General features: G+C 34.7%; 1 protein-coding gene across 1 annotated transcript in view; it reads left to right on the top strand.

Moving 5' to 3' along the window:
* IFIH1 (interferon induced with helicase C domain 1) overlaps positions 1 to 16,165 on the top strand; it is a 57,784-nt gene that overhangs the window by 16,199 nt on the left and 25,420 nt on the right. Inside the window, exon 4 of the mRNA XM_066345647.1 lies at positions 11,066 to 11,170. Within this exon, the coding sequence (XP_066201744.1) occupies positions 11,066 to 11,170 (105 nt within the window). The remainder of the gene's footprint in view (positions 1 to 11,065; positions 11,171 to 16,165) is intronic.

Raw genomic sequence — 16,165 nt, 5'->3', positions numbered from 1 at the left:
TTTTTAAATGACTGTGTTTAACATCTGGCTTACCAAAATACCTTAAAATTTAACAATTTGCTCTTATGAGATAAATATAAGCTGATTCCAGCATACCACTATAAATTTTACTATTTTCGACTCAGAAAAGTAATATGGCTACATTGCAGCAAATTTGAAAACACACAAATGTCCAACAAAATAAAGTCACCAATTCTCCCACAGCATAGATACTTACTCGACAAATGGGTGTAAAATATTCTGATTTGTTTATATACCTGGATCTTTATATACAATGACATTTCTCCTGTGTTCATTAGATATTCTTCTACAGAATGGCTTACAAAAATTGAATGATAGGTCCATCCATTGGATGCATTATAATTGATTATCTAATTGTTCAACATCTAAGGTGCTTCCAAATTTCTACATTGTAAATAAAGCTGCAATCAATCACCCTTTGTATTTATGCTTCAGTCTAATTCTTACAAACATGTTCCATAATGGAAATTTCTGGATCAAATGATTTCTTTAATTTTAAGACAATTAATAATTAATGTCAAATTTCACTCCAGGAACTTATATCAATTTACTGTCCTCCAACAATACAGAGAGTACTTACTGCCCTAAAGCTGCTTCTATGAGAGTGCATAATATTTTGAAACTTTTCCAACTGGACATTTTATTATTTCAATTTGAATTTTTTTGATTCCTAAAGAAAAACATTTTTGCAAGTTTATTCCTTTTTGTTATTTTTGTTCATTATCCATCTGTTTTTCTATTAGGTTCTTTTTAATCTTCTTGCTTGTTTATATGAACTACCTATAGAAATCCTTTGTCATGAATAGTACCAGTATTTGTATAGTTGGTCTGCTCTTTAGGCTTGTTGGTTGTGCTCTGAGGTGCATATGAGTCCGCTGGAGGAGAGTCTGGGTGAAATGCAGACTCTGCCTCGGGAGGTTCTGTGCAGGACCTGAGAGTCTGTCTTAGGCGATGCCGCTCCTGCTGGTCCTGGACCACACGTGAAATAGCGTTTACTGTGTAGAATAGCAGAGCATTTACACCTGAATTCTAGAAGAACTTTCTTTTTTTTTTTTGAGCAGCTATGCTTTCCTTCAGAAATCATGATTCTGTAGGAATGCCAAAATCCACTATCTGACTTTGGGTTTTCACCTTTTAATACATTTCCTTGGTCGGCTACCTGACATCCCTGTGGGTCCTGGGCTATTTTCTAAGCCCGCAATGGTAAAGTACTGAAGACAGGATACAGGCTCAGAAATGATCCTGCATCTCAATTAAGGGTTTTTCATCAAAGGTTGCATAACTTATGGCTCTGATCGGATTGTATTATACATGTGGAGGATTCTCAGTCTCAAAGTTAGAAAGCAATATTTTAAAAAAACTTCTGTTTTCTTAATATTTAATATAAAACTGCAAATTGCATTTTGTGAAAAATAATCTGTATCTTAATAATAACCATAGGGAAGAGAAAGGGTCACCCCCTCCTCCAGGGTATTTTCCCTCTCTCTCTTCCCTTCACTTTTTTCATTTCACAAATAGTTGCCATGTCCCAGGAATGTAAATCAGTGGGAGAATAACAGAAACAGCTTCTGCCTCTACGGTGCTTTCATCTGATGGATGTGTTCACTAAACAGTAATCACTGTACAGTATTAGCTGCCTAGTAAGTGCTAGGCAGCAGTACTGTATAGCAAGTGCAATGGAAGAAAACTGCAGACTATTATTACAACATATAATAGTCTGAGAACACGTGAGAGTACAGTAAGATGTACAGTAATCTGAGGACACCATTCAATACACAGACCTTAACAGTCTTCTAGTCTGGAAGATCTTTGTGATATAGATTTGGGAGCAAATTAGTCCAATCCATTCTGGCCCTTTCCTGAGCAGTACCAAGGGGTGACTTATTAATGAAAATGTAGTGCTTTTGCTTTAAGGCACAGGCACTGCTGCTATGGATTATTGCAAATGTCTGTTCATTTTTTTGTAGCTCTTAAGAACTAAAAGTACTGATATAAATAACTTGTAAAATACCATTAGCCTAAAGAAGTTATTAGAGTTCTCTCAATTGAAATTTTTGTTGCAGAAGTGACTGTGGAAAGATGTTTTGCCTACATTGGCTTCTTGGACAGAATTAACAATCAAATAAATGTGAAAGTATTCTGTAGTCTCATATTCATTTGCATAATTTTGTTTTGTGTCTCTTACTGATATTGATAATGTATAATCTTTATTTCGAATCATAACACATTGTTTTAAGTTTTCCAATACAGTTGCCAAAATGACATCGAAAGAAATTTTTCACTTAAGGTGCACATAAACTCTACATATGAATTTTCATATGCAGAAAGAAAAAAATTTGATTTGGATTATTTCCAATTTCAAATGAAGACTTCTGTATATTTTATTTCTGAGCCAGTTTCTAAAATATTTTTTCACATACAAATGTTAATTATCTATGAGTTTAATGCAAAGATTCCTCCTATACTGTTATTCAGCTCCTTTTACTACTTAATACACCTGATGGTGAAGCAGACAGCCATTAGTTAACGGTGGCCTGCCCTGACATCAGTTTTAATCACATTTCGTCTAGGAGTGATATACCTGAATTCCCCGGGGGTAGATCTGCAGGGTAGGCTGGCATTTCTTCTTTTTTCCTCCTTCCAACTGCTTCCCATTTAAAAAATAGTGCATAATTAAGATATACCAAAAGTTTTCTATTTTGTCATTTTCCAAATTAACACAACAATTTCTAATGGATATTTGAATAGTTCTCAGACTATTAGTATTATTTTAATTCTGGGTGTTACAGTTCTGCTTTCTGAAGTCACTGGTCATCTCATAACAAGAAAATATTGGAAAACTTGGGTGTTCTTCTAGACCACACTTCCCTAGAAAACATCAGAGGGGCACAGAGCCTGTATTTATATATTTTATTCTATTAAAAATATTTTACTTATAGCAAGTACATAATTATATGGGTTTTTCAAATTCTATAAGTGGCCAATAAAATTGATTGTACAATCAGTTTTAGCTGTCTGCTACTGTTGCTTTGTCACAAGTGAGTAGTTATTTTACATCGACTTATAAGTATACTATTTTATGAATTAATGATCTATAATAAAATAAAAATATATTAAATCATATCCACAACTAAATAAAATTTATTGTATCTGGAATAAACTTACTTTGATACGGTTCTGCAGAAATCCACCAAACTTCTTTTATCATCCTATGTTGGATCTTCCTTTTGTCGAACAAGAAAGTGAAATTCCCCAGAATGGCCAGCAGAGGGAGCCTTTCGCATTTATAAAGAGAATGGCGTTTCACTGGGGTAATGTAACGGTGTAGAATGTGCCATGTGTGAATATACAGTGCGCATGACTATGAGTGCATGTGTATATTTTGATTTATATATTCGTTCACGTGAAGATTTTAAAATTCCACCCCAGCTAATGAGCTTACCAACCTGCTTGTTTTCAGACTTTAATACCTTCTTTTTCATATTCCCCCATATGTTCCACTCCTTAGGTTTATCCGGTGACATTATGCTTTGGAATATATTGTGGATATATTTTGCATAGATCATGTTCTGTAGGAGGGGTTTAAAAATTGACCTTTATAAAACAGCCTCCTTCTCCCTGGCCCAATCTGTTATAGCACTTTTGTTGTTGTTGTTTTGTTTTGCCTTTTTATAGACCAGAGTCCAATCTTAGATTTGGTCTATACTATTTTCTGTTAAAATGCCACAAAATTTATCCTTGCACTTGAGAACCAGAATAATGTTTCACAGCACTAACCTCTACAATTTAGAAATTTTTAGAATCTCTGGAAACAAATACCGCATAACAGTTGAGAGCTTAGAAAGATAATTGATAAAAAGTGCAAAATTATATTGTGTCAGAATCACCTATACTATTACAGGATTGGTTTGCATTAAATTAGCTCTCCTTAACTTTTATGTTTTCCTAATTTTAGTTGCATTAGTTATTGTACTACCGAGGCAATCCAAAAGGCAGATGTGATTTTGAGCTGGAAGATAGACAGAAATGCTTGACGCTGTTGCTGATACTGGTGTTTAAAAATAATAATATAGGTTTGAATTATATTTAAAACCTACCATGAGCCCTCTAGGTCTGTTAGATGACTTGCAATTGCATCATAGCTCTAGGAGGGTTACCACTGATACCTCAGAAATGAAGGTAGATATTTTGATGGAAAGAAATCTCCCTAGTGTGCTGCTAATACATGCTGGACTTATTTTCATGACATCCTTTTTATGACTATGAAAAGAAGTTTTTTCTGTTTCTTTTGTTTTTAGAAAATTGTAACAAAGATAATGATTTTAATTTAAATTTAATTAGTAGACCTTACCTCCTCTATTGTGCTGTTTGAATGAGGACCAGAAACTAGAGTAGTGTGAATAAAGCAGTGAGTTGGTTAGGAAACAACCACTGAAGTATTGACCTCCCCCTCAAAGTGTTTAGAATCTAGTTCAAGTAAACAAGTTACATGCCCCCCTCCCCCGCAAAAGAAACAGTCATCTATCTGTAGCCAAAGAGGAAGTATTAAAGGATGAGAAGATTTGCGCAGAAAAGGAGGGCAGAGGAAGCTTACCGGAGGAGGAAGATGAGCCATTCCCGCTGAGCTGGGAAGACCCCTGTTGGATTTGTGAATGGAAGTGGCAGGAGCATTCCAGGCTGTACAGACATCTGGAGCACAAGTGCAGGCGCAGCACCGTTCACAATGCGGTTAGGCTGGGAGACGTGGATAATAGGGGAGGCTATGCATGTGTGGACACAGGGAGTAGATTCATTAATGCAGTTATTTAATATTTATTATGATATATATTATTTACAATAAACTTCAAAATACAGCTATGAAAAACAGAGCAAAATTTCGTAATCAAATGCGTGTAGGGGACCAGTTTGGTTAGAAAGGAGCATTTATGGAGAAGGGTGGTGGCAGAGGAGACTTCTAAGGTCACTGAGAATTCATCGGTTTCTCTAACTATGACTTTTATAAATGTTTTTCATAAGGCAAAAAAAAAGTACTCTACAAAGTTTATCATTCATTGTTGGGACATGTATAAAATACTAACATAATGGACGTGTGCTCATCTCTCCACACGCCTTCCTCATGTCTGCTTACATTTGCTTCACTTGCACAGCTCTATCAGCTAATGGACTTTCCAATTCATCTTCTTCCATCTTGCCACCCCAAGGCCTTGGCATTGCCAAGCCTTACTTTCCATATGGTCATCTGACTCATCACTCATAAGTGACTCTGCTCTAGGAGTCTTTTCCTCCGTTGCTGACTGTCCATGAATAAATGGGTTATTCTAGTGGGTATGGTGGTCCCCACTACCCCTTGCACTTGAGTAACGATTTTTTTCTATCTGAGACCTAACACGGAAGGCTAAAGGGCATAGAGATAAATTTAAGCTAACGTCCTTACATCCAATTCAAATTTAATTCTGACAGAAACATTTCAGCAGTATAAATTCTATAAACAGGAGCGAGAAGCTTCGTGGCTAGCCATGTGGGCCTGTGGCTCTAGAAGAGTTTTTCTTTCTTTCTTTCTCTCTCTCTCTCTCTTTGGGAAACTCATTTCCTAGAAGCTTGGATCCAGGAGAGAATATGCAAGGTGGGTGGAGGTGGCTTCTCTCCATTCTGTGGGAACACATGTTCCCTGGCATGGAGAGCAGAATCTGACAGACCAAAATGTGAGCGTGTGTGTGCGCGCGCGCAAGCACAAATCCATATACATGGAGCTGAAAATAAAAGTCATCTATTTCCTCTCAAAAAAGATTCAGTTATTTCCAAAGAAAAGGAAGTATTATTATTAGTAGTAAGAAAGTTCAGGACACTTAAGAAGCCCGTGCTGTCTTTGTGTGTGTGCCCATATATGAACGTGGGTTGGAAGTCTTTGGGGTAGTCTTCACCACTCTAGGCTGTGGGGATTCTGTAACTTGGGGGAAGGTAGGAATGGCTGAAGAGGTGAGGCTAAAATGCACGGCAAGATCAGAACTAGAATAAATATAGTTACCGTGACAAGTGGAATTGGCCTGTATGTTTGCAGACCCTGTAAGCACTGCCTCTTAAGAGAACAGGATGGGTTGGTGCCTTTCTTTCTCAATAGGCACGGGGCCCAGCTCCTGGCAGTGCTCCCTGCTGTAATGCAAAACCGCTTTCCAGCAAAGAGAATGCTCGACAGCCTGAGGCCAGGGGGAAAAAGGAGAACTATTCTGTGGACTCAGAAGTACATCATGGATGAAAATAGGAAGGACACTACCTGGCAGGAATAGAAATAAGAACTCATATGTATCTTATCTAATGAAGCTTAGGTCTTAGGTTGAAAAATTGTGTTAATTTATCACTAGTTATGATAGCATTTTCCAGCAGAGGGCACACTTTACATTGAAATAGATCTAAAAAGGCTTCAACTACAAAGTTTTCATTTGAATCTTTTTTAACTTCAATATTTTTGTTTTCTAAATGGTTTAAAATATTTTAAAGTATTTAAGGTCCAGGGGACGTTAAATATGAAATTTCTCAGATTCCAATTAGTATTTCTGCCTTATTAGTAAAATATTTAAGTTGTGAAATGAGGCAGTTTTTCCCCCATGACTTATGAACTGGTCTTAGACACTATCCTTGTAGGCAAAGCTGTTCTTTTTTGTGTTGTTTACCATAATATTACAGAAGAGCCTATCTTTTAACTGGGTGAGCATAATTTTTCTTCATTTCAATAGCATTTGATATGAATAACTGCTTTTCTTTAACAGAAATAACCAGCATTTTCTGATGTTTCATAACGAGCTTTGATATTTTCCCTAGAGGAAATAACAACTATATAAAAGTTAACTAAATGTGTTATGTAATAAAACTTCAATATTCAAAGCCTCTTTAAGCTGTAACTTCACGAGAATTTAAGATTTGTTTTTCTTCACGATTAATTTCCTTGATCTAACAGAATCATTCTCACAATAAATGAGAAAATAAAAACTACTGTCTATATTATAAAATTCTGTAAAGGTTAAATCCCTTGTTAGCAGTGGCTGAGTGTAGACTGGAGACCGAGCTGTCTGACTCACAGCACATGTTCCTTCTGGGGCGACACCCAGGCTCCTTCTGACTCTGTTTCATCCGATCTATTAAAAATCATAGACACATGACTTGATTCATTAGGACATAACTTCAGATTGACATACCATAATAATTATAAAGAGTGAAACAAGATATTCCTATGTAGTCAATTGCAGAGATTCTTGGCTTATAAACTCAATAGGTTGGTTTTATTTTGGTACCACGTAAGCACTTTCTTGATATGGCTTTTCAGTGTGTGTGTGTGTGTGTGTGTGTGTGTGTGTGTGTAACATGTTTTTTAAAAATGAATGCAGGAAGAAAATTTCTGGGAAGATTTTCAATAGTCTGGGAGATACAATATATTGTTTTATTATTAAAGTTATTTTTTATAGTACTTACATTTTACACATTAAAATAGACATCAAATGAATAAGAATTTGCTGCATAGTAAACAAAATTATTTTTGTGTAGAGAAATTGGAAACATATATCCTTACAATGACAAACAAATAGACCTTTATACATCACTTTCACTTCTATAATGATCTCTAGCAGAGTTATTGCAATTAATTTTGTCAACAGTTTAGAAATGTTCCTCTTTCATTTGTATGCAGAAAAGGTTTCAACACAAGTGTGGATGTTTAAATGTAAAGTAAACTAGAATCTGTGGATGAAATCAGAAATATTAGTGAAATAAAACAATCTAATTTTTTTCTTGCAAAGACAAGCTATTTCAAGATTGATAGAAAATTTGACATTACAGTGAAAATGTCTACATGCTCAAAAAAACAAAACCAAGTTTATTTCACTTAGAAGTATGAATGTAGATTTTTTGCTTTTTTAAAGCTCCACACAGAGATAGATTATCAGCTATGCACAGTGTTGGTTAAAAGGCACTGGAAATACTGTACATGATTCAGAAAATGAAGACTTCCAGCTGTGCTCTATCCTGTGTGATCTAGATAAGTGATTTAACCTCTCTGAGCTATGTTTTCTCACCTATAAAATTGAGGTGAAAATGGGTATCTACCACATAGGAAGCTGCAAGGTTAAAATGTAATTGACATTACATCTGTGCACAGAGCTTAGAGATACACTGCAGATTTATTAGATGAAAATAATCTCAATGATGAACTTAATAGTACCCTATTTTTGGTAGCAGATTTCATTAATATTCACTATTTGTGTACATTGCATTAAATAGGTTCCCCAAACCATATGTATGTTAGAACAAAGCTTGAGGAAAATCTTGACTTTATAATTACATGTACCAGGTTTAAGATTATAGTTTAACTGTAGTAATTAGAAAATAAAATGGAAATCAGATATAATTTCCAGTTGGATAACACTTAGCTGGAAATTTAAAGTTGCAGTGTTAGATTTTAGATAATATTTCTTAGTATTTCTCCATATTTTTGGTATTGTTTTTGGTTTCAAGTACCACACTTAATATAACAAATGTAAAGCATGTCAAAATTTACTTTTTTCCCCTCAAAAATCTTAGTCTGTGGTTTCTAAGATTGAGAATTCTAGCAATGACTTTTTTTTTTTGGCAGGGACAGAGAGAGAGTCAGAGAGAGGGATAGATAGGGACAGACAGACCGGAATGGAGAGAGATGAGAAGCATCAATCATCAGTTTTTCCCTGCGACACTGTAGTTGTTCATTGACTGCTTTCTCATATGTGCCTTGACCGTGGGCCTTCAGCAGACCGAGTAACCCCCCAGGTCGAGTCAGTGATCTTGGGTCCATGCTAGTGAGCCTCTTGCTCAAGCCAGATGAGCCCGTGCTCAAGCTGGCAACCCGGGGGTCTCGAACCTGGTCCTTCCGCATCCCAGTCCGACGCTCTATCCACTGCGCCACCGCCTGATCAGGCTTGCAATGAGATTTTCCCATCTTATTTTACACCTTGATTTTTTCTTACAATCATATTCTCTTTTCATCAGTACATATGTCCAAAACCCTCTCCTACTTGACAGTCCTGTGCCGTACTCGCCTCTGAGCTTCGAACAGGCATACCTCTGGGAATTGCAAAGTGCCATATTTAACATCTCTCAGTGAGATGTACAGGTTTTCCCATGTGATTGTAGGGATTCCTCAAATCTGAGTTTTAGAGCTAATCTACGACAACTGATAAGCACAGTATTTCCACAGTAGTATATTTATGTTGTGCTCATGTGCTTAAACAGTAAGTGTGTCCATTGGGAATTTTTCTATAAGTTTCTTATTAGCTTCCTCTTAACTTTGAAGAAAGATATTTCACATATTTGATTGACACTGGGTGTAATCCCCTACTTCCTAAGCTAAACAGACTTATCCAGGTTGCAAGGCAGATAGATGTCATGGATGTCACAGACGCTCAATGGAATACTAATCGGCGATAAAATTACTGATATAAACAACAACATGGAAGCATGTTCAACTGCCTATTGGAAGTTAAAGAAGCTAAACATTAAGGCTATATATTGAATAAATCAATCTATATGACATTCTGGAAAAGACAAAATTATAGGGACAGAAACCAAGTCAATGACTACCAGGGGATAACAGGAGGGAACTGATTACAAAGGGGGGTGAAAGACTTCCCAGGCGATGGAAACATCTTGGTCGTGATGATGGTGATAAAACTATTTAGGTTTGTCAAACTCATCAAACTATACACCTAAAAAGAGTCATTTACAGTGTGTAAATTCTACCTCAATATACTGAAAAAATATAACTAGCTAAAGCGAGAGACGATAGCTGTAGTTTTAGGGAGTTGTATAGTGTCTCTTTCCAGAGAAGTTTTATTGATAACATACTGTGTCTGTTTTTCACCCATTTCAACGTGTGACACCCAGAATAGTTTTAAATGGATAAAGGCTTTAGCATGAAATATTAGCTAGCTAACAAGTTTAAGTATCATAATCTATTACTAACTGTAAAAGAACATTATTAAATTAAAATCTTGCCCTAGTAATACACAAGATATTTGAATCTTATTTTATTTTCTAATCACCAGCAATTAAGCTAAAGTGCTAAGAGCTGATCGTACCTTATATTACTGAATGATTATCCAATCCTGTGGGCTAAATTGTGCCAGCCTCCCTTGAAGTAAGAAGAAGTTAGGCTCAGAGCAACTGAAACAGCAAAGTTCACAGATCCTTCCGATTCCAAAGCCCACATCTGTAACCATCTTTCTTATTGTTACCTGTTTAGCAATAGATCCTTGAGAACTGGATTGCAAAAATCCCTGGAAATAAACTGAAAGGAGGGAAGTCTTCCCCCAAGGGAAAGAGTTTGAAAAGGAATTGATACCGAATACTAGAAACAGAAAATAGGGATTAACAAGTGAACTGTGTGCCATTGCCACTCACATGAACTGTATAGCCTTTGATCGAAGCTCATTTCGTTATAGTAAAGAAAAACCGTGTATTTACAGCCTCACATAAGCTCTAGGACAGCTGCAGTGCCAGGCTTTAATGATATCCTTCCTGAGCAAATTCTTTTTAATATTTTAAAATTATGTGTGTTATTGAACTGCTATTTTCATAACTAACCAGGAAATCCATGTACTTTAAAAAAAAATTTTATTTTTATTTATTACCTACCATTTTATGTGAAAACTACTCAATGGTTTCTGTATAGTATATTATGTTTAAATGACATTGTCAAGCCTAGAAAAAATTTTTTTAACAAAATTTACATGAAAGGGTTTGACAAAAGTCATCAATCCTTACAAATTTGCATTAGCTCTCCTACTGGACATATGGTACTTCCAGTAGGTATATGTATTTGATTCACTACCCAGCACCTTCTCGTCCATAGTGGAGTTTCTCGATGCAGCCTGCCAGAAACCCTTACCTTTTATTCATCGTTGTCTGGGTGTGCCTTCCCTACTTGCACTGAACTGTGTGTACTGTGTGCTGTAGAGGTGTGCAGCTAAAATACGTTCCTTCTCAGAAATATTTTTAAAATATTTTAAAATGTTTTCCTTTGCAGAATCAGACACAAGTTTGGCAGAAGGAAGTGTCAACTGCTTAGATGAAAGTCTTGGACATAACAGCAACATGGGCAGTGATTCAGGCTCCATGGGAAGAGATTCAGGTACTGCCTGACTGTTGTGTAAACCTTAAAAAGTGTGAAATAAGACGCCATATAGTGGAAAGCATGGGGGCTGCTCGTACCCTTCCTAATGTATTTATGCAATTAAAGCAATTCTTTTCTACAGTTGAAGTAGTTTTGGAATTTTGCCATTCACTTCCTTTAAAAGTACCACTTACAAAACTCTTAAAATCAAGGGCTCTAATATTGATCCACTACCATAACTTTTTGGTCTGGCATATGTCACATTCCATAGAATCATGTTATCTAGTTTATTTATGAAATCTGTATTAATTAATTAAACTGTTTTAAATTTCGTATATAACTTGGTACATTTGTTCCCAAACCCTAATTATAAATTACCCAAACAGGTAATTTATTAAAATACCTGTTACCAGGTTTCCTAATTTTTGTTGGTCTGATCAATTTCAAATTGCTTTCTTCTGTTCTTCGAATGTGCATTTTATTATTATTACTGAGCCAAAAATGTTATTATCTTTTAAAAATGGGTGATGGGTTCTTGGATGTCTGTCACACACCTTTATATTTTTGCCTGTATGTTTGAAATATATCATAATTGAAATGAACAAAATTAGAAACAAAAAGATGTTTTGCATTATGGCCAGCAGAGAAGCAGCAGAAAACTGGCAAATTAAGAAATTACTTTATGCTTTATTTTGTGACTGAGTTGTAGTAAACATTTAGAACATATTGTGTACTTCAGATTATCCTGCATTCTCAGAAGAATGATAGAAATTTAGATCTACAACAGGTCGAAAGGATCAAATAATTCACATAAGGATGTTTATCTGCCCTAAAAACTTTCCAGTTGGAGTGTGCCACCTCTTTGATTTAAATATCCTTTCTCAATAGCACTTCTGAATCCCTTGTAACAAGTTGGGTTTGAGGAAACCCAATTCAACAAATGTCAACCCTAGAATTTACTTTAACTAAAAAGGGTTAATTCATTTTCTGTTCAATTCAGTCACTGTTTATGAAGTTCTTGTCATGTGCTTATTTCTGTGGATTATATTTATTTTTTCTGTCCATGTTATACAGTTGTTTAATTTAATTATAAATTTTTAATTAAATGCTATTGATTCTAGAATTCAAAACATGCTTTAGCTAATATGTAACATTTTATAGGTTGTTTTAAGCTTCTGGACCTCATCCTAATTTTTGTTTGTCTATGTAAGGGTTTTTGAACAATATTCATTCATTCATTCAATAAATATTTAATGGCTATTCTGTCTGTGTAGGGCATTTTTGACCAGTTTGAGCTGTTAACAAATATAACTACTGATTTTCAGTCCTCAATGTGGCATGAAAGACGTGATAAATCTAAATGCAACCTACTTTTAAAAAGCAAATACATTTTCAAAGGCAAATACATATGAAAACAAACACATTTTCAAAGGGTATCCATTGACATTTTAGATGCGGTCAGTGCTTAGATAAAAAAATTGCTTTGCATAGTGGGTAGTAGAATTCTGCAATTATAAAATTATGAAATTTCTTCCTCTTAGGTATATGATATAGGATGAAATAGAAATCAATTTTTAAAAAGGTTTAGATGAATTGCTAATTGTTAAACACATATTGAATCACCGAAAAGTATCACACTATATGGGATTGTATTTTAATCTTTGAGGTTGATACCAAAGGGACATTATTACACATGTCCTTTGTCCACCTTCAGAGGTTACATATGGGCCATAAGGATTATGGACATGACATAATATCATGACATTATGTTTCTTTGTAAAGTATTATGCCATAGTAAATGATAATTAGTGATGCTTGTAAGGTTTAAATATTCTAATTATACTGTGGAAGGCATTTTGTTTTTCTGTTTCTCATTTTCAGAAAGCCATACTACTTAACACAAAGTAGCAATTTTTTTTTTGGAATACACATTGGCTTGATATGTAGAAAGTGTTTCCTTGCTATTTCAAGGTAATGCCTATTAATACTTGTCCAGCTGGAATGGTGTATTTTTTGTGGTTATGCACTATAGGTAAAGGAGTACTTTTTCAACTTCAAACACATGCAGTGACAGACCCTTTCTCTCCAAGAATAACTCAGCTGTCAAAATCAATGTGAGAATGAAATTTGCCACATGGTGTAGTTCCAATAGAATGCTATTATTTAAGCCCTACTTGATTTCATATTTTGACCATTTATATGGTATAATATAATTTTGAAGTCTTTAATTGCTATTTGTTGTAGAGGAAGGACACAAAGTTATCAAAAGCCGGTGCATATTTTAAATAGCATTTTCATTATTGCATTTAATTGATTTTGCTTTTCAAAGAGAGCCAAAAAGAAACAAACAACAAACAAACAAAACCCAAATATTTTTTTTTTTCTTATAAAAGAAATTGGCTCCTGGCTCATTGACACCAGTCCAGTTCTCTCCTTCTGGTAACAGAAAAGGGAAAATTCTCTTTTCATTGCTTATGTGGATAAATTCTTCCAGCCCTGTGTCAGAGGATGTGAGAAGGCAAGAATCAGGCTGAATATTTAGCACTCACCCAGCTCTTTTTCTTTGGATGCTATTCTCACAATGAATCCAACTCTAATTTTTTCCATATTTACTCTGTGCTTCTTTTTTTAAACTTGGGGACACACATCAAGTTTAAAATGTATAAAATTATTGAACTATCTACCTAATAGCCAGATGTTTTTAGTGGCAGCAGTATAAAGCCCTAGACTCTGAAGTCCTTGACCACAAACACTGTATTCTTGAGAGCACCTGGATATATAAAATTGGCACCCAGTAAATAGTTACTGTAGAATGAATTAATGATACATGACTAGTTATGTAGTGGTGAAGTGTCACTACTTCGATTCTAGACTTAAATTTGAACATGAAAGCCCCTTCAACAGTCTAAGTCTTCTTAAATTTATTAGTGCAATGTTATTATGCACAAATGGTATTGATGTTCTACATGTTTGACTCAGTTTTAGATTCCTGGGAAAGAGATTTTGGAAATTTTTCTAAGTTTCGCTTTTATGTTTTTGTTACCCAAGACTTTAGTAATTAAGCATGACAAACAAAAGGGGAAAATAATGATTTTAAAAAGTTCATGCAGCTATTATGAGGAAAGCAGAATTTTATTATTTATATTTTTTAAATTTATGCAAAAATGTACATAGAGTGAAATTAAATAAGCAGAATTTGCTAATATCTTTTAAACTTCCTAGATCAAAGAGCAATTCAGCAAAAGTAAATTTCTGGATATTGGTGTTAATCACAATTTAAAATACAGCTTCCTTTGTAAATATTGTGACTCTATGTAATAAGTGCTTATAATATAGATGTAATATTAAGACTTTGATAATCTATAGAAGTCACTTTGAACCTTCCATAAATATAATAGAAGATGAATTACAATAATTGATGTAGAGTTCAAACCAAGCATGGAAAGAAAACTTATAAATGTGTATATATATATATATATATATATTTATTTATAAATGTATATTTTTAATTGTTGGTGATTGTGAATGGGTTTTTCCTGAAAATCATATTAAATGAATCAGCAGCTGATCCAATGATAACTTAAATGTATTGCATCTGTGTTTACTCATCCATACAGAAGGCAAATTTCCTGCCAGGTTACGAGATGACTCTTACTAAGTGGTATTTGGTGTGATTTTTCCTACCTGTTCAGATGGCACCATCACAACAAGTTAAAACACAGTTACACAGAATCATCCCTTTGCTGAAATGGAACCATCAGCAACTTTTTTGAAGTTAATGGGATTGTGTTAGCTCAGTTTTATTGCAATCATTGATAAGAGAAAGAACACTTACTTCATGTGTAATGAAATACTGATAAGTGCTGTCATTTCAGTTTTTCTTATGATTACATAAAGCATAAGTTAGGCTTTTAAATTGATATAATTTTTATTTTACTGCATTCCACATGATAAGTTAAACATTTTTAGGTCTTTTTCTCCTGGCTAATATAGATAAATATGGCCACTTTTAAATAAAACATATTTAAACCAAGATATACTATAATGATTCTATCCAAATGTTATAAAATTACTGTAAGTTAGTATTTATTTTATCATTGCTTTAAATTTAGAAATCTTTGTTAATTAAAAATATTTTTAATTTATTGTGCTTTGAGTTTCAGAAAAATATGAATATGTGGAGACATACATATAAGGAAGTGATAAAGATTATAATTCAAAACTAAATGGTGAAATTAGTCACAATTCAATTTAAACTAACAAAATTGTTTTGTGGTTCAATGAAAACCTACAAATTAAAGGATAGTATAGGAGGAGATTTTCTCTTTTTCCATAAATATTGCTTCTGTTTAACCTGGTTGGTTCAAATAGTAAAAATGGGATTTCTTTTTTTTTTAGATTTTATTTATTCATTTTTTAGAGAGAGGGGACAGAGAGACAGAGAGAGAGAAGGGGAGGAGGAGCAGAAAGCATCAACTCCCATATGTGCCTTGACCAGGCAAGCCTGGAGTTTTGAACCAGCGACCTCAGTGTTCCAGGTCGACACTTTTACCCACTGTGCCACCACAGGTGAAGCCAGGATTTTATTTATTTATTTATTTGCCATTTTTAGATATTTGAGATGATAGATGATAGATAGATGGATGGATGGATGGATGGATGGATAGATAGATAGACAGACACACATGCTTTTGGTGTTTGGTTGTCAGACAAAGTTTTACAAATGGAGGAAAGCAGCATCAGCTATAATATCTTCTTTGCTATAAAAAGTAAGGGGAATACAGAACAAAGAGGACCAATGGTTCCTACTCACCCAGTTCCCCTTGATGTGTAGATGGAAGGGCTAAGAGAAACGTAGCACCCCAACAAAAGAAAGAGAAGCCTAATACATTAAGAACCAGAATTGCCAATGTTGCACCTTTCCATACTTTGCCCTGAGCTTTGCCCATTCTGGGAAAAGACTCCTGCATGTTGCCCCCTTCCAGTCCTCCATCCTGTTAATTCACTTCCTCT

This window comes from Saccopteryx leptura, chromosome 7 (genome assembly GCF_036850995.1).
Source record: "Saccopteryx leptura isolate mSacLep1 chromosome 7, mSacLep1_pri_phased_curated, whole genome shotgun sequence".
In the NCBI taxonomy this organism is placed as follows: domain Eukaryota; kingdom Metazoa; phylum Chordata; class Mammalia; order Chiroptera; family Emballonuridae; genus Saccopteryx; species Saccopteryx leptura.
Note: the sequence above shows the minus strand (reverse complement) of the source record. Positions and strands in the feature narration are given on the sequence as shown.